At 43.0% G+C, this 20,000-nt stretch overlaps 1 protein-coding gene across 1 annotated transcript in view; it reads left to right on the top strand.

Annotated features, from left to right (window-relative positions):
• LOC121696640 (low-density lipoprotein receptor-related protein 1B-like) overlaps positions 1–20,000 on the top strand; it is a 329,232-nt gene that overhangs the window by 144,584 nt on the left and 164,648 nt on the right. Inside the window, 8 exon segments of the mRNA XM_042077841.1 lie at positions 1,505–1,741; positions 1,978–2,158; positions 8,107–8,326; positions 8,856–9,045; positions 11,815–11,937; positions 12,368–12,508; positions 15,231–15,356; positions 16,744–16,863. Coding sequence (XP_041933775.1) covers positions 1,505–1,741; positions 1,978–2,158; positions 8,107–8,326; positions 8,856–9,045; positions 11,815–11,937; positions 12,368–12,508; positions 15,231–15,356; positions 16,744–16,863 — 1,338 coding nt within the window.

Raw genomic sequence — 20,000 nt, 5'->3', positions numbered from 1 at the left:
CTCCCCTCATCTCCCTCCCTCATCTCTCTCTCTCTCTCTCTCTCTCTCTCTCTCTCTCTGTTTTTTCTGTCTATCTCTGTCTCTCCCTGTCTCTGTCGTCTACCTGCTGTGGTGGCATTCAGTGATGCAGAGCGCGGCCCTCCCTCCCTCCCCCTGCCACCCTGTTGTGTGCTATCTGGGTCTCCAGTGCCTAATTGTCTTAGAGGCGGGCAGGCCTCCCCAGGCCGGATGATGAATGGGAGGGGTGTCTGTGTGGTCTTACCCCACAGCAGACGCCTGTCTCCTGGGGAAGGCTTGGGGAACTAGGCTGACAATGAGGGAAATGTCCCCTTTTGTTCTTTCTCTCTTTCGCTCCACACCCCCCCCACTCTCTCTCTCTCTCTCTCTCTCTTTTTCTCCGTTCTCTACTCCTCTCTCGCAGTCTTTGTTCTTTCTGGCTCCTGCTGTCTTTGACATTTCCCTCTCCTGCCCCATCTTCTCCAGCCCCTCTCTCTCTCTTTCACTCTCTCTCTCTCTCTCTCTCTCTCTCTCCCTCGCTCTGTCTCTGTCTCTGTCTCTCTCTATTTCTCTCTAATACCCATTCTCTTTCTCCTTCTTTTCACATATCTCTTAATCTGTCTTTTATTTCTCTCGCTCATTGCTGCTATTTTTTCTCTCCGTTTTTCTATTTTACACACATAAACAAACACACACACACACACACACACACACACACACACACACACACACGTATGTAAACCTATTTGCACACACACACACACACACACACACACAAACGTATGTAGACCTATTTACACACACACACACACACACACACACACACACACACACACACACACACACACACACACACACACACACACACACACACACTCACTCTTCCCCACCCCTATGATATAGGGGCTAGCATGGATCCTCCTCCTTCCTGTTTCGCGGTGACTTACCATATTTATACGCCTCTTCCTCTCTTCCAATTAATCAGTGTCACGTCTGCGCTCGCTTAAATCCCTCTGTCAATGTGCCACGTGTTCTTTTAAATCAAACGATTGTCCGCAGTCAACAAAGTTCCAATCAGTGAAAATAACCTTGCCAACACCTGACGCATGAAAGCCTTCCATCACACTAATTTCAGTCCTGGGACGGCAAAGTGACTCTGATTGCTGCAATCCATTACAGCGACTGCATTAGCTTGGGCTTGGTAATAGATGAGGATTCCCTCTCCAAAAAAGTTCATCTTAGGCTGTCTACACTGGATGATAGAGGAACTAGGTTGAATGTGTGTGTTGGTTTCCATGACACATGAACGAGTTGTTTCTGTTTCACGGCAGAGAAAGGCCAGCAGCAGGATTTCCTTGTTTGGCCGACAATTGGCTTTTGGCACAGGAAGGGGCTGGATATTTGTAGACAATCGCCATCTTGGCGCTACAAACTGTCCCCATACATTTCTACGTAGGATTCTGTAAGTGCCGCGTCTCCTTAGCGGCTTATCTCTGTGTGTTTCTAGGGCCTAAGAACGAGCTGTTCCTGTTTTACGGCAAGGGACGGCCTGGGATTGTCCGTGGGCTGGGGCTGAGTGCCAAGTCCAGCAGTGAGCACATGGTCCCCATCGAGGATCTGGTCAACCCCAGAGCGCTGGACTACCACGCCGAAACAGGCCACATCTACTTTGCTGACACCACAAGCTTCCTGATTGGCCGGCAAAAGATCGACGGGAGTGGCCGAGAAACAATCCTCAACGAAGGTGACCACTGGTCTTACATAAACCATTTCTACTTACAGTATTTATGTTCATGCTTCATAGAATTGAGTAAAAATTAAGCTGTGAAAGATAACAATTTACTGTCAATAATGCATTTGCATATATACTTCTCAAATCAACCACTTTCAATGCGATTTCATTATAAATGTTACACGCTGAATTAAGCTAAATAATGAACTTTCGATTTCTTGTAATTTGCATCTTGTGTTATCTCTCAGACCTGGATAACGTGGAGGGAATATCAGTGGACTGGATTGGGAATAACCTGTACTGGACCAACGACGGCTATAGGAAAACCATCAGTGTGGCCCGACTGGAGCGGGCCGCAGAAACCAGGAAGACCCTTTTGGAGGGGGATATGTCACATCCCAGGGCTATAGTGGTGGACCCTCTGAACAGGTGAGGGATTAAAACAATGACTCTGTCCTTCAAACTGAACTTGCAATCATTGTTCCATGATAAAAGGAAGCAATGTAGTCTGCTAATGTGGCACTCTTAGGGGTGGTGGTAGCGTAGTGGTTAAGGAGCTGGGCTAGCATGCAATAGCCTGGAAAGTTGTGGTTTCAATACCCGGCTTTCACGGTTGTGCCCACATGTTTGATATTATCTGCAAAATCATAGTCTGTGACTAGTCTGTCACTCAAAACTCTATGACGTGAGAGGGTCTGAGACTGTAGTCTTTCAAAAATCTTTTCCAAAGGCCGGCTTAGGTCACGTTGGAAAAAAGTGTATACTAAATGAATAAATGCAATGCAAATGTAACTCTTATCCAGTTGACTTCTACCAGAGAATCAGCTGAATGGCATTAGTAATAGTAGTGTTGTTGGATGAATTTGGGGAATATCAAATAACTTGAAAGGAATAGCAATAGTAGTTGCATTAGTTCCAGAAGTCATAGCTGCTGAAATAATAGTATTAGAAGCAGTAGTTGTGCCGGTAGCTATATCAGTAGTGGTACTAGTACGAGGATGAGAAGAACTAACAGACCTGAACTTAAAAAGTAGAAAAGTTTGAGCTAGTTTTAAATCATAGTAGCTGATAAAAAAATCTGTTTTCTTTCCCTCCTTTTCTCTGTTTGCTGAACAAATCGATATAGAAGACCAGCGAGTATGGAAGCCCACACTTTAATAACTTCTAAAGCAGGGAACGGGTTTAAAAAATAAACAGAAGCTAAAGCGGTTGTAATGCATTGATTTATTTCCTTCCCCCTCCTGGCCATAAACCTAGTCAGGAAGACTGAGTCCTCATTACAATCGGTTTACAAACGTTTGTTTGCCCTCCGCTTAGCCTCCGAGGCGATTGAAAGGATAGGAAATGTACACAAGCAGTGGATTGTGGGGGGTTAGTGGTAAGCTAACATGACGCTGGCAGTAAAACAGGTTGAGCTCAGTGGCCCACAGCCAATCTCATTATCGCCCGTGCTGGGTGTGAGGCAAAACTCCTGCATCCCGAGGAAGGTGGTGGTGGTGGTGGGGGGGGGGGGGGGGGGGGGAGGGGTCTCGCTGAAGGCAGATTGAGGCTTGGAGCAGATATAAGGAAACAGCTTCACACACACACACACACACACACACACCCCTAAACACACACACACACACACCCCTAAACACACACACACACACACACACACACACACACACACCAAAACACACATACAAACACAAGCACACACACACACACACACACACACACACACACACACACACGTGTCTGTGTTCATGAGTGCATATGTTATTAATGTTGTTGTTTGGTTAAATACTACAGAATACTACCAGCCGCATTTAAAGAAATATAATCCTGTAATTTGCCATTGTTATGTGTGTGATTGTGTGACTCTACAGGAGAGTCAGTGTGCATGGATGCATTTTTAAATAGGTTTATTTCTCAATGTACGACTCAGGGACATTTGCTTTAATAAAATTGTCATAATTAAAAGAGAAGAAATGGCACAATAGGTTCATTAGCTTAAATAATTAGGTTCATTGTTCAAACATTTTCCTTTGAGTCTTTGAATAATCAACCACCATCCGTATTGAATAACGCCAACTCATACTTTTTTACACACTCAGCATGAATTTCATTGAGTACAGTAAAATGATGAGAAATTCACTCAGAATTATCCCACTCTTTCTGCCTCTCTCTGTTTCAGTCTAGTGGAGATGGGATTTTTTTGTAATTTTTTTTTTATTATTTATTTATTTTTAATGTTTGCATATGTAGTAGCTCAGATCTTTCTAGTTCAGAGTTCAAAGATCAAAGTTCAAAGATCAGATCTTTCGATTTCGGATTTCGGAATCGTTCATTTGTGTGAAAGTGATTAATATCTTACAAAGCCTGTTCCGTCTCACCCTGCTATGCTGACCTTTTGCTGAACTGGCAGATGAGGGGAGGGTGGGGTGGGTGTGTGGGTTCGTTGGGGGGCGGGGGGGTTCAGCATCGACTGTGCAGGGCGAGAAAAATCAACGCATCTCTCGGAGGGCGAAGGCCAAACGGGCAGAGTGCAAATCGCCTACTTGGCAGCGAAAGTGCGGGCTTGGCGCTCTCACACATATCTCTCTCCCTCTCTCTCCCTCCGTCTCCCTCTATCTCTCCCTCCCTGTCTCCCTCTCTTTCTCTCTCTCTGCTTTGACTGCTGAGTGGAGAGGAGTGAGAGTCTGAGACCTCGGTGAGGTCTGGTTCTGCCAGTTTGATGTTTAAGTGCAGGAGAGCACCCTTGGCGCATTAGATTTCTGTTTGAGTACGCCAACATAAAAATCATTAAAAAACAATACAGAAGACTGTAAAAACAGCACTGCCTGCTCTTGAAAGATGCCTTGCACCAGAGACTTTTGTTAGAGATGGTTTATGGTCATGCTAACTGACCTTTTTAACTCTGCTAAGGCCTTACACCAGAGACTCACCGTTTGTTAGAGATGGTTTATGGTCATGCTAACTGACCATTTTAACTCTGCTAAGGTCTTCTCTTTTCTAAGGTGGCAAATTTGTAATGCTAATTCAGATATTAGATATTATCCTTGTGGAGCTTGTGGTCAGTGTTTGTTTGTAGCCTGCTAGTCCAAAACAAGAGACCCAGAGGATTTATTCATTAGTATCCCTGTCTCCAGCCACAGCTCTAGTGACAAAGATTCGGAAGACGAGAGAGTTTCATTTCTGACTCAATCACAGTCCACTGTAGGAAATGTCATTGGACCCACAGACACTGTCTGTGTGTGTGTGTGTGTGTGTGTGTGTGTGTGTGTGTGTGTGTGTGTGTGTGTGCGTGTGTGTGTGTGTGTGTGTGTGTGTGTGCGGTTTTGGTGAAGAGTGGGCGTTAGCCATGTTTCAGTATGAGTGGTGTTGTTTTTTGGAAGCAGGTCTGGTCTTTAAGAGCCACCCAGTCGGTTGGAAAAACAGGAAACTATCTAGAGTGCTGACTCCATGCTTGGTCAGTCTCTTTCGGCGGTGCTTAGCATGGTGACTAAGGAGATGGGCTAGCAGGCAGTAGCCAGGGGAGTTGTAGGTTGCATTCTCGGCTGCCTCTGCAGTGCCCTTGAGCAAGGCCATGTTGCACAGGGGAGACTGGTAATGTAATAGTTGACATATGTAAGTAACTTTGGATAAAAGTGCCAGTCAAATAAGTACCCTATGCTATTTACTATGCATGTTTCTCCCTTTATTTAAATATGTTATTATATACCAATATTACTAATAGACTAACTAAAATTTGACAGAATAATAACACTAACCATATAATAGATAAGCCAAAACTGCACCATATTAAGTAGGGCTGTTTGGCATGTAGTGGGAGATGCCGAGCTTCTTTGTTAGTCTTTTTGTCTGCATGCAACTGCTAACATGACAAGATTAGCTCCTCTGCCTTTTCGTATCAATGCCTCCTCTGTCTCCATCTCTCTTTCCTTCAGCCTCTCACTTTCTCTCTCTTTCTCTTTCTCTCACTCAATTGCAGCTTTCGCTTGATCTGTGCTTGGTCTGTGTCTGCTGCACTCTGTTTACCCCCTCCCTCTCTCTCTCTCTCCCTCTCTCTCTCTCCTTCCCCCTCTCTCTCTCTCTTTCTCTCTCTCTCTCTCTCTCTCTCTCTCTTTATCTGTGTCTCATAATCCACTCGTTTGCTTCAGTTTGAAAATCCACTCTCTCTCCGACTCGCTCCTTCAATAGCTCATTCTCCTCCCTTGTCCTTTATGTCTGGCTCTGTCCCCTATTCCCAGCTCCTTCAATCCCCCTGCATCCTTTCTTCTACTTTTCTCCTCATTTTTTCTTCTCCCCCCCCTCCCCTTTTTTTGTGTCAGATTATTGCCTCCCACAGCAAGGACTAGGAGTCAAAGTGTTCCTGTTTGCTTGTTGAATTATTCATGGGGTCATGAAGACAGTGCACAAAATAAGAGAATGAGAGAGGGGGGGGGGGGGTAAAGAGCAAAAGAATGAGAGAGAGAGAGAGAGAGAGAGAGAGAGAGAGAGAGAGAGAGAGAGAGAGAGAGAGAGAGAGAGAGAGAGATAGAGAGAGAGAGAGAGGCCGCCTCACCCTCCATCAGAATGTCTTTTATGCACCTTACATGTAGCGGGGCTTCTGTCGCTGATGAGATGAGAAGGGGGCTATGAGGCCCTTTGAGGGGCTCACGGAGCCATCAAATCCCTTAAGTGCGCTCAACAGACAAAGGATCATGTCAAAACGTTGACCCAATCACTTTTCAAATATCACAAACCCTCCGAGAATACAGGCCCCCATTCTCCCAGACCCCATTTACTGCCTCAGACGCAGAAAGGAAGAGAGAGAGACAGAGAGGAAGAAAGGAAGAGAGAGAGACAGAGAACGAGGGAGAGTCCTCTGGAGAGCCAGCCCAGATAGCCAACGACTTTAGAGAGCATGTGGCCCTGATGCAGCCCTAATCTGGCCCTGATGCGGCCCTAATCTGGCCCTGATCTTGCTCGGATGCGTCATGAATGTCAATAGTTCTATATGTAATAATAATAATAATAATAATAAAGCTTTATTTGTATAGCACCTTTCATACACAGAATGCAGCTCAAAGTGCTTTACATTTGAAGCATGTAACACAATAGTAGTCAGTCAGTCATTATCAATCACTTTTCTTTGCTGTTTATGATATGCTCAGCAACATATCAAAAATATAGAAAATGACGTCATAAGACTGGCAGCCTTAACCCTCTTACCCCCCACAAGCACGCCATATGGCAACTGTGGCAAGGAAAAACTCCCATATTCCAGGAAGAAACCTTGAGCAGAACCTGACTTAATAGGGGGAGCCCATCTGCTTCTGGCTGGCTGCGCCCTCCAATAGTAGCAGATGTAGAATAATCTGAAAATGTAGTCTACAGGATAAGATGAGTTAACTAAAAGCTTTCCTGTACAGGTATGTTTTCAGATCTTTTTTAAAAATATTTACTGAACTCGCCTGCTTGATGTACAGAGGCAGGGTGTTCCATAGTTTGGGGGCATAATGGATAAACGCAGCTTCTCCACTTTGTTTGTGGAGCACTTTGGGTACGATTAAAAGATTAGAATTGGATGATCTAAGTTTCCTTTGTGATGTAGTGTATGTATATGTAGTGAATCAAGCTAGTTGGATATGGCTGTTCAGTTACGGCTTGAGCCTGGTTACATTCTTTATGCCATTTGTTTTGATTGTGAATATGGATTAACCACGTTCAGAGTCAGACAGATATATATAGTATAACAAATGGAAATTTCTGCTCACTGTAGTGGCCAGTTTTAGCTCACTGCTTTTAGTCGGATATAGGGGGATCTTTTCAGGGAGCGAACATTTCGGTCCACTGGAGGAATATACTTGATAATGGGACAGCCCTCAAAATGTCTCTTGTGAGCACACTGCCGAGGGACGAGGAGAGCCAACGGAGACACCCTCATGGCCTCGCGCTGGATGCAGTCCAAACTAGAGAGTAGGAGAAAAAGAGATTTGGGCGTTTTTGAAGATCTGTTTCTTTTTCTCTCTTTTTTTTTTGGTCTGATGCTTATTGTCTTGAAGAGACATCATTCCACATAATCAAAGTGTTTCCCTGAGGCTGGGCATTCCATCTTGTTGTAAGGACATTAGTAATGTTCAATTAGGCTGTGGTCTGGTGGATAGCTCATGGCTCTGTGCATTAGTCTACCATGCCATTTAGACTTAAATTCCTTTTTTCGGCACTGATGACTTACAAATGACTGTAAGCATCCCATTTCACTTCTAATTTAACAGCTTGATGGATCATATGCATTGTGAGATCTTGTGATAGACAACTGAAAATGTAAAAGAGGCTTTTTTTCCCCCTTACCCAGTGGAATCTCATGAGTTCTCAAATGAGCACTATGTTTGCGATTGTGATTGTTTCAGTTGGATGTACTGGACCGACTGGGAGGAGGACGAGGTGAATGATAGCATCGGCAGGATAGAGAAGGCGTGGATGGACGGCTCAAACAGGAGGATATTTGTGACGTCCAACATGCTTTGGCCAAATGGCCTCACCCTGGACCACGGCACAAGCTCTATGTACTGGTGTGATGCTTACTATGACCACATAGAGAGGATCTACCTCAACGGCACAGGACGAATGGTGAGCTTGTCAGAGTGTTTAGCAGACATATTTACATGCATGGATTACATAAGAGTGCATGTGCAGCACATCCTACTGTATCCTAATGGAAATAGTGCCATTCATGGTGTATCTGTAAGCTCACACTCATTCTTTCTTTTTCCAAACTTCTGTTATCATTTATTCACACAAAAAGATGAATCACCAAATTATTTCAATGTATATATATATATATATATATATATATATATATATATATATATATATATATATATATATATATATCATTATATTCATATATATTCATGGGTTGACGGTCACATTCAAATTTGCAGTGGTCTCTTAATTTTGAATATGACCGTCAACACATTTGAATGTCATTCAGCAACCGTAGGATGACATCAGAAAAATGTACAGTGGTCTCTTCATTTCTTTTCAGAGATCTGATAAATCTCAGGGTTTTTTCAACATAAGTAAATGTGTTTTTGATATATAGAGTATGTTATTGTTTTGTTATAATGGTGCTATAACAACTCTACTAATGCTGCAGGTTGTTTACAATGGCAAGGAGCTGAATCATCCTTTCGGGATCTCCCACTACCGGAGTTCCATCTTCTGGACGGAGTACATGAACGGCTCTATCTTTCAACTGGACCTGAGCTCTGGAGATGTCAACCTGCGGAGGAGTGAACGGCCTCCACTCTTCGGCCTCCGTGTGTTTGATGCTCAGTCTCAGATAGGTAAACAATCCCTGTCATGGTTTCAATACACTGTTTAGGTATTGATAGCATCCATGATGCCTTAATGTGGAAGAAAAAAAGAGAATCGAAAAGAATCATTAGTGGCGTTGCATGTGGCATTGTGTTATTTGTGTGTTTTATGTCTTGATATACATGTTATAGAAGTGCAGACTTTGCTTTTCTTTTGCATATTTTTTTTTCTTCTGTGGTAGACATTTTAGTGATGTCACATGCAGTAGGCAGAAAATATATGAATGGTTGAGTATGTGTGATAATTCAAACAGCTCAGTCTCTGAAGGCCAAGCCTGCTTTTATATCCATTTGATGCATTGTTATGTAATACATTGGAATCACGTATAGCCTGTTATATCATATGTAGCCAATGTTGAAATCTTAGCATCATAATGGCTCTCCCGCACATAACCTTCAGGTTACCCTTTCAACCAATTATTTGTTATGATCTGACAATACATTACTATGATAGTATCTGGTAATTCCTGTTGCACAATGACAAATTAGTCCGCTAATGTTATTGGAAAGCTACAATGACTGTCAGAGCTATGGCATGCTGGGCAGGCGGGTGGGCATGGGGGTGTGGGTGTGCGGTGGTAATCCCCCCTACTGAGTGGGGAGGCAGGGGGCCAAGGCCAAGCAGCCGCTGTTCTGACTCCCTCAAATCCATGCAGATGCGAGGAGCAGGAGGCGGGGAATGATTACTGTCATCCGCTCTTCTAAGCACCAGTCGCTGCATGCGGAGAGAGGCCCTCTGCACAGCAGGACACCGCCGTCTGGCTCAGCGCTGGAGAGAGAGAGAGAGAGGGATGGAGAGAGGGATGGAGAGAGAGAGAGTGATGGAGAGAGAGAGAGAGGGATGGAAATTAAATGAGTGAGGAGTCATAGAGAGAAGGAAAGAAGGAAAACATGCAAATAGAGAGACAGAAAGAGAGAGAGGCAGAGAGAGGGGAGAGAGAAAAATAGAGAGAATATACAGTAGTGATTGAAAGAGGAGATTGTGAAATTACTGTTTTATGCACAGTGTTTCATCTCGGCTGCATCTATGGGAGTTGAACGAGATCGGTAGGCAGTTTTTGGTGCCATAGAAACAGCAGGACATCTCCTCTGTGTGTCACTTGTGCTTAGATCTAACAGTAAGGGGGAGCACATGGGAAGAGATACACTCAGGCAGAGCAGTCAGCAGATAGTCTACTGCCCTTATGTTAAGGCTGAATCGGATGCTTTGCTGCATGTTGACATATTACAGATCGGAATCAATAGATTACAATGGTAATATACTTATACTTATACTTATACTATACTTTAACACAGTTTGAAAGCATTGCACAGTCCAATTACATTTACATTGACATGTATTCATTCAGCAGACATTATTTCCAAAGCGACATATGTCAATTATATTACAAAGGGCACTGTTACATTGTCCCCAGAACAACGTGGGTGCCTTAGTCAAGGGCACAAGGGTGGAAGCCGGGAATTGACCCCATAGCTTTTCTGGCTACTGCATGCTAGTCCAGCTCCTTAACCACTCAGCTGCCACCGGCCCGGTATCACACATTATCACATTGTACTGTAATTATGCAGTAACATCACAATACATTAATGGGTACAGGGAATTAGTAGCATCACTTAGTATTACACTAGTTAGAGTTGGGTTCAAACTGGTATTAGTGGGCATTAGCACAGACTATCAATGTATTGTTAACACAGTGTTTAATTGGTGTATCTCACACTTTACAACTAATTACAATGTAATAATCAAAGTAATGATGGTGTTAAGTGCTTGTACATATTGGTGGACAATGACACTGTATTGGTCTTTGGCATCGGAGTATTATTTTTCACCAGTGTCTGTGATTGCTTCAGACCACCATTTTTCACGGAACCCCTGTCACCAAGGAGATTAATTGTGCCCTTTATCCTTTGAACAGCACTGATTGGCCCTCACAAAGCTGAATGCTTTATCCCATCGGCTCAAGCACTAAGGTTCTGCTTGTGGATAAACCCTAAATAAACCTCTGCCATAATTGGCTCTCGGTGGGTCAGCTTCACAAGTGACTGTCACCTCATAGAAAAAAGAGGGAAAAAATGCCACTTCAATCTCTCTCCCTCTCTCCTTCTCTCTCTCTCTCTCTCTCTCTCTCTCTCTCTCTCTTTCATTCTAAGACAAGTTATACCATTGAAACGATAGAAATGTCAAAAGGCCTTTACCGGCGATGTTCCGAGCAACTCACTTGACATTTGTTTGGAAATGACTTGGTGTTTCCCTTGTGTGGCCATCAAGGAATGGCGAATGGCTTTTAGATATGGCAAAGAAAGGAAGTCAGAGTTGAATGCTTTGCCCCAGAGTCACAAGAGCTTCAAGGGGAACTATGCGCTTAAAGTCAAAGACTTCCAATGACAAAGGGGAAAAGAATAGCTAAAATCACCACTGGAGAAAAAATGATTTGAAGGGTTCAGATGCAAAAGCCTCTAAATGCCACCTATGTCAAAAATGAGATAAAGATGGTGAGGGGATGCTCTTCACACATAGTATACGCTAATCAAATAATTTAACTTCTAAACCCACTAAATACCACTATCTTCCTGGTCTGAAATATCGATTTATAGGCAAAAACCTGAATTTAAATGCTCATTTAAAAGAAAAGTGGTCAGGCGGATTTAGAGGGTTTTGCATCTGAACTCTTCATTTGAACAAAATGGGTTGATTAACTGTTGTTTTATTGTTCTGTTGCTTTTTTTGTTGTTGTCTAGGTGACAATGCCTGTAGGGTGAACTATGGGGGTTGTAGTACCCTCTGTTTGCCCATCCCAGGGGCGAGAGTGTGTGCTTGTGCTGACAACCAGCAGCTGGATAAAAACAATGTCACCTGCACTGGTAAGTATTACACAGTTGTTGTTGTTGTTGTTGTTGTTGTTTGTGCTGTTGTTTGTGTTGTTGGTGGTGTTGCTTCAAAGCTAAAATATGCACATTTTGTAATACTTGCAAGTATTTCAATATGTTATATATGAATGGTGCAATTGATTAAAGTTATGTTTTGAGACAGCTATTTTGTATATATTTTGTGTATATTTGATTTGTCCAAGTCCATGTATTGTCACATTGTGTTGTTGAACTAATACAGAATCAGTGAATCTGTTTTGTCTGCCACTCAAAACACATTAAGATGTGTTTGTACACAGTGTTTTCAGATGCAACCACTGGCTGTGAAGTCATTTTGATAATACCATGTTTGTTCAAAGCACTTCTTATCTTTTGTGTTCTAACACTGTGATGTTTATTTTCCGTTGTTTTGATTCTGTCACAGCGTCGTCCGGGGAGACAACTCCGCAGAGGTGTCTTAACGACGAGTTCCAGTGTCGAAACCAGCGCTGCATCCGGATCTCGTGGAAATGCGACGGTGACGACGACTGTCTAGACAGAAGCGATGAGGATCACAATGTCTGCTGTGAGTTTGTTTGCACTTACTCTTGAGAGAAAGTGGACTAGAGCTTTATTCCACTTTCTCTCACTCTCTTTTGCTCCCACATTAAATAAGGTGTCTTTTGGCAGTGTGTGAGCTTTACCGATGCTAAACTGATGTGGCTTAATCCACCTGACAAGTGATTCTGTTTCATTTTGTTATGGGATCAAGAATATCATCAAATCCATAGGATGGGAGATATGTGACAAATTAATGCAATTCAATTTAGTGTACTTCACAGTGCACTTGGTGTACTTCACAAAGAGAGTGTAGCATCTGTCCCATGCACATTGTTTGGTCATTGTTTTACAATATATCTCTACATCCGGTTCAAAATCAAAACAACTTGCAGTGCAACTCCATGCCATTGTAAGGTGAAGTTGTATGAGTGTGGCTGGTACTAAACTGTCATTGGCTCTTCTGTGTTCAATGGGGGCAATTAGCGATAGATCAATGGTAGATCAACAATTGTTGCAAGTAGCTTTGGATAAACACATCTCTAATGTGAATAGATGTAACAAGTAAATGTCATAGTGCATGTAAGAAAATCACACACTATTAACCTCTGAATAAAGCACTTGTGTTACATACATATATAGCACCCAATAATGTGTAGCTGTTGTACTTTTATATACATACATTCATATATACATATATATATATATATATACATTTCCCCTTCTTTGTGCTTCTTCCACTGGAGATGTACACGTTTGCCTGCATGGTTTGAAATGGAGGGTCCTTGTATGAAATAAATCCACATCCTTATTGCGTGACAGATCGCTGTCAGGGTGAAAGAAAGGAAATTGCAAGACACTGTGTGACAGGACAGGAGTGCGAGGACAGGAGTGCGGAGAGAGAGAGCCTCCGAAAGTGCAAGAGCTGGCAACCCAGCTGTCAACCAAGAGTTGCCATATACTGTTTTCACTGCTACATGGGTATCGCATACTTAAATGCCTAATATATTTATGTCGCATATGAAATATAACATATAACATTCTAATGGTATATATAACATAAACTTTCCTCCCACACATTCTTACTCACAAGAAAAACAGCTCCATGTTAGCTGGCAAAAGCATGTTAAGCGTGTTGCTCTCAGAGCGGCACAGCTGCCAATCACCAGCCAGATCCGCATTATTATTTTTTTCTCCATCCTAGCAGACGTCGGAGGGGTGCAGAGGAAGTTCACAGCCATGGATTTAGAGGACAGCAGCAGATTTCCACATCTCGCCACTATTTTTTTTTTTTTTTCATCTTGTATGCTTCGCCTGTAATCCGCTATTTTGTGAACCCATGCAGAGTTAGCAGAAAGTGACTGGCGCTGTGGTTTGGTGCCTCGCTCCCCACCTATGCACAAGGCTCTGCTCTCAGAGCAGTAACGTTGGAAGATGGAGAAGGAAAAAAAAGCCTCTTCAGTCATTCAGCTGTGCGGTGTGAAAGTGCAACATCTTCAAACTCCTGATAAATGAGAATTTGACGTTGATGTGTCTGGAAAAAGTGTGCTGTCCACATTATTTTTTTGCCCTCTGCACCAAATTACTGACATGAAGCATTATGGAATTGACGTACAATGGGTCAAAGGGCAACTTCTTTTCTCAATGAACATCATGCTAGAAAGAGGTCTGTCACCTCTGTTTGGTGTTTGGTGGCACTAGGGTTAGGGTTAGGCGCTTTAAAGTCGACGGTCGCAGCGCTTAAAACACCATTGAGCCCTCTGTTTGCCATTCCTCTGATATCTCAGTGGTATTCAGCAAACCTGATGACACTGAAGCTGTGACTCACGCCCCACTCTCCGCCCTTATGCCATCGGCCCCCACACACATCTGCTCATGAGCCGATCGATATGATAAGCACCATGTTAAACTGTTGGAGTTGCACTCATTTTTCACAGTGAAAAATGCTATAATGTAATCTTCTGCCAGAATCATCACAATTGCAAAATCAATTTTCTGCCCAGCTGGGATGTGCTATAGTTTAATATGACGAAAACTTTATGTTTGATTTGGTTTCAAGATATCCGCTAAGACCTGGTTTAGGGGGTTCACTTTATATCCTGATATGGGAATAATAGCTGTGGTTTATTAAATGGTCAAAGGGGAAGGAGTTGAAGATGCTCTGCCGAACAATCCTCGAGACATTCTGTGTTTTTTTTTTTCAATCAATGGAGAGTTCAGTTTCCTTGTTTATTTTTTTCCCCACACTAAACACATTTCAGATACTGGTTAGCACCATGTCTCAAGCTTGGCGAATGGAGAGTTTTCTTCTGCTTCTCCTCGAGAAATACAGTCTAGATCGTGGCTGACGCTGGTAGGGATCGATGCCAGGTCAGTTCCCGGTCTGCCAGGTCAAATCCATCCCAGTGTCACCTAATAGCCTGGCAGATGTTTCAGCTTGCTGCGATGCTCTCTGCCGCTGGAATGTGCTTCGGCCTGGTTTAACTGTAGCTCTCTCTCGTGTACATGCATAGAAGTTAAACCTTTTATTTATTTAAGCCACATTTTAGCAGCTAGAATTGGTCAAATCAGTAGCCCATCTTGTTTTTGCACATGTATGTCAGGCTATTAATTTGAGATGTTGCCTTGTGTTATGCTTCCACTCACTTAGACTGTGTCTGGCAGTGGCTTGCGCTGCCGGGAGATTTTGCTGCCCAGTAGATTGACTGTGCCTGTCATTGAGCGCCCGCATGTGGTCTTGTATACTACAGACAACCACAGCTGTCCCGCGGACCAGTTCAAGTGCCCGACTAATCGCTGCATTCCCAAGAGGTGGCTGTGTGACGGAACAGATGACTGCGGGGACAACGAGGACGAGTCCAACTCCACCTGCTCAGGTAACCTTGTTTTCCTTATTTTTTCCCCTTATTTTTTCTCCCTTCTTCCTCTCGTCACAGATGTTCAGTGAAACACAAACACAAACATTTATTTATTTATCTATTTTTTTTTATTATTATTTACACTGCTGCTGAGTTACAGTAGGTGTCATTCAGTTGACATTAAATGGCCCCTGTACAGCCTGTGGTAAAAAAAAAAAAACGTTTTTCGTCTTAAATGAGAAGAAGTCTCCCTGATCACTCAGGGCAGAGCAACTTCAAATAAACAGCAAGCCTCCTGCTCCGATTCTGCCAATTTATTTTTTCCCTCCTCCAGCTGAGGTTCGACAAATCAAAGTAGCTGTGCGCCTCTCGCCTATTGCTCCTGCTGACATCTCCCAGACACATGTCAGAAATGCGCAGACAAGGATCACCGATCAGCATGCGTGCGTTGTGTTTTAAAAGTCGGCATCAAAACGGAGCTGATCAGAGTCTCGGGGCATCTCTCCCGCTATTGAGCGGGTGTCAGAAGCACTTATCCCCGGCGCCCGCCTTCTCTTAAAATGCAGCGTAGTCAGAACACCTGGCCTGTGGCCAGCATCGCGGAGAGAGAGAGCGGGACAGAGACCCCCGAGGGCCTCGTCTCGGACAGCGTGAGATCCATTGAAAAGAGGCCTGACGAGATGTGATAAATGCTGTCTTGTCAATGCGTTTGACAGCTCCCGATAAAGTGCGGAGTGCTTACATTAAGTGTTGCTCGCTCTCCTAGACCCCATGCTCATAGACATATTTTTACCTTAGCGTATTTTGCGCTTCAGTACTTGTTTGGTATCTATTTTTTTTTTCTCATTCTCTTGTAGTGATCAGTTAGGTACAGGCGATACGTCATCTGCTCAGAGGCTGAGAATGTTTACCAGTGCTTACGTAATCAGCTGTGGCTTCGTGCCTCTGGAATGCCCTTCCCCAATACGGCTGAGCAGCTGCCAGTGTTAAAGAGTCTTCTGAAAACAGGAAAGAGTTTAGTTTATCTGTCTGTTGTTTTTAACTTAGTGAGAAAGGACATTGCAAATAAAATGTATCGATTTGATCAATTTGATAAGCTCTGTCAAACTGTTGGAGTTGACATCTGGTCAAATGATGACTGCCATCTATAAGGTTGTCGAGTGTGGGTTTTTGCCATCTTATACTCTCTCTCTCTCTCTCTCTCTCTCTCTCTCTCTCTCTCTCTCTCTCTCTCTCTCTCTCTCTCTCTCTCTCTCTCTCTTCCCTCTCTCTGTGTCTGTCTATCCCTCCCTCTCTCTCTCTCCCTCTCTATCTCTCTGTCTCTCTCTCTCTCTCTTTTTCCCTGTTTCTATCGCTCCTTCTCTATCTCTCTCTCTCTCTATCTCTCTCTCTGTCTTTCACTCAGTCTCTCGCCCATGCCAGCCTGGCCAATTCTCCTGTGACAACGGTCGCTGCATCCCGGAAGTGTGGCGCTGTGACCAGGAGGATGACTGTGGGGACAAGTCGGATGAGACGACGTCATGTGGTGAGAGTCATCTTCCTCATCCTCATCCTCCTTCCTCCCTCCTCCTCCTCCTCCTCTTCCCGCTTCACTAGAGCACTATTGGAGATAACCAGCGTGCGGAATGGATTTGAATGAAAGGACAGTTTTGGAAAGCAATGAAAGGAATACTTGGAAGCAATGTTTCCCTTCATATGACACGGTGATATCGCAATAGCCTTCTGCCACAGACTTTCACAAGTTTTGTTGGCCAATGGAACAATGTTTTTTTAAGCTGTGTTCCTTCTAATACCAACATTGTGTTTGTGTGAGTGTATGTGTTTGAGGTTCCATATGCTTTTGGTTCTTTGTGTACGTTTATGTGTGTGGTGGGAGACTCGTGTGTTTTGTTGCCTATTCATTGAGTATGTGTGGGGGTTATTTGTGTATCGTATATTCCTTGTGTGTGTGTGTTAATTATTTAAAATTGAAAACATACATTATTTTCCTGCTTTAAAAAGTAACACAGTGTATGCCACTGTATACATTGTGCTGCTTGCTGTGATGCCAGAGTAATGGATGTTTACTCACTGTCCTACATTCCCCCCTGTTCCCGTCAACTGACATCAGTACATCTTTGGAGAGTATTGTAGTGTGGTGGAGGGTGGACATCAGAAGAGATGGTTTTAGTTGAGTCACTTGTGAGTTCATGTCTCACCTCACCATTAGCTTGCTGACAAAAACAGAAGCCGTGTTTCAGCCTTTGTTTGCAGGACTTGGGTTAGAGCCTGCAGCTTATAGTGCTTGTCAGTCTCTTGTCACGGCACACTTTAAGATTTACCTCAGCTTGTTTCCCTGTTTCCTTTAGACCGGTCCTCTATGCCCTCTCTCTCTCTCTCTCTCTCTCACACTCTTTCTCTCTCTCTCTCTAACTTACTTTCTCTCTCTCGACCACACTCTTTCTCTATTAAACTCTCTTTCACTTATTCACTCTATTGCTTCTACTCACATTTGTACTCTCTCTCTCTCTCCTCTCTCTCTCCTCTCTGTTCCTTCCATCTATCAGTGGAAGTGCATCATACCAGCGTTCTGTGCCCAGTGAGCCGTCCCCTCTCTGAATCAGTGTTCTGGGGAGCGGAAAGTGAAACAGTAAACTCCAATGTGGAGCCAGAATGCTTTTTAAGAAGACTTCAGTCTGACGACAGTCCATCAAAGCTTTTTTCCCCCTCTCTTTTTTCCATTTCTTTTCTTCTCTTTCTTACTTTTTTTCTCTATTATGCCAGCAGCAGTGACAATGTCTAAGAGAGAAACCCGAGAGAGTGAATAAAGGGGAGAAGTGTGTTTACTGTAGTTCTAGAGCAGGGGTCTCCACCCAACACAGCTGAATAGCTTTTGCATGTGTTTTAACGCTCCTTTCAGTTCCTTTACCTTCTTTCTTTGTAGATTGTGATTTTATCAGGTTCACCAAGTGACTTTGTTATCGAATTTGCAAAACATTTTCCTTGAACTTGTTTTTGAGAGCTACTCAGAAACAGGTGGAGAGCTACTGGTAGCTGGCGAGCAAGGCTCACGAACAGTTGAATGGATTCAACCCAAGACAAGATTCAAAGGAATCAGACGTTTAGCCATCATGAAATAATACAAGACCTGATAGTAAAAGGTCAACAAGCAGAGATAATGAAGAGCAGTAGTTCTATTTCACTTTAAAAAGAAAAATACTTTAACTAGTTGTGCACATAGGCCTTGACAGTTTCAATAGCCTAGTCAAGCAGGTACTTAAGGAGGTGATGTGAAATTGAAAGTAAGACAAATAAAATGTAAGGTCACTTTTGACAAAGTACTAAGAAGAAAAACAACTGGTGCCCTGAATACTTATTAGCACATTTAACTGCAATTAGGATAACAACTGCTTTTAAAAAGTAGACATTTTTCACTTTTAGACATTCATACCTAATCAATTGCTTTTAACGCTTCTCCTCCCATGCTTTTTTGTGCTATACTTCTTTTTATCCTTCTACCGAACCTTAATTGCATATGCATAATTAAGAAAAAAGTGGTTTGCCATTCTGTACTCCCGTTGCGGATAAAACATGTTTTCATCCATGTGCCGTATGTTTGTACATTCGATGCATGTTTTCAAGGCGAACATAACATCTGAAACAGGCAGTCATTTATTCGTATATTTGGGCCAGAACATCAGAAAAGACCTGACCACCAGGGGAGGACAATATGTATGTATGCTCTACAGCATTGGGGGTGTTTTATTTGCAGATAATCTCTCTTTACAGAGACACTCACCTACATGTATATCAGTGAGCCATTCAAACACTCAATACAAGCTGAAAAGAGAGAGTTCTCTGCGCTTCTGCAAACCAAAACAATCCGGTGCAGCACAAATGTCTTCTTAATTTATTGTTTTTTAATTAATTAATTAATTAATTATTATTATTATTTTTTTTCATGCACCTTAAGAAATAAAAAAGACACCCGTTCTTCTTTCTATACTCAACACAAGCTCTTTATGACAGATAGAACAGCATAGAAGGCATTATGGCTAAGTTTACATACGCTATAGCACTTTATAATCATACATGTGTGCTATGTGTGATATAGCTTATATACACACACGCATGCATGCACACACACACATACGCTCACGCACATGCACACACACACACACACACACACATAAACACACTCACATCATCACACGCATCTTTGTTTTGTGTGATGAATAGAAAATGACTACTAGTAACTAGTATATTTTGTTGTCATGTCCAACTATATGCCCCCATAACTCTCTTATCATACACATGCAAACAATCCTTTCAAAACAATTCCATATTGACTCGACTTCCAGTGTTTTTTTTTTTTTTTCTTCCAATTTCAGATTCATATTTTTTGTTTTTGTTTTTTAAAGCCGCAATGCTATGTACTGAGCTCCCATGGTGAAGACACAAAACACAGCTTCTCTTTGGCCTTGACTGGAGGCTGGTGGGATTTAAAAAAGACTCTCCCCTCCACTGCCTCCTCTGCAGGATGGCACAGCCCGCAGTCCTCCTCATCTCATTTTCCCAACGCTGAAAAAAAGCGTAGCTGTGTTTGCTTGGCTGTGTGTGTGTGTGTGTGTGTGTGTGTGTTTGTGTGTGTGTGTGTGTGTGTGTGTGTGTGTGTGTGTGTTT

Source organism: Alosa sapidissima, chromosome 2 (genome assembly GCF_018492685.1).
Source record: "Alosa sapidissima isolate fAloSap1 chromosome 2, fAloSap1.pri, whole genome shotgun sequence".
NCBI classification, from domain to species: Eukaryota; Metazoa; Chordata; class Actinopteri; order Clupeiformes; family Clupeidae; genus Alosa; species Alosa sapidissima.
Note: the sequence above shows the minus strand (reverse complement) of the source record. Positions and strands in the feature narration are given on the sequence as shown.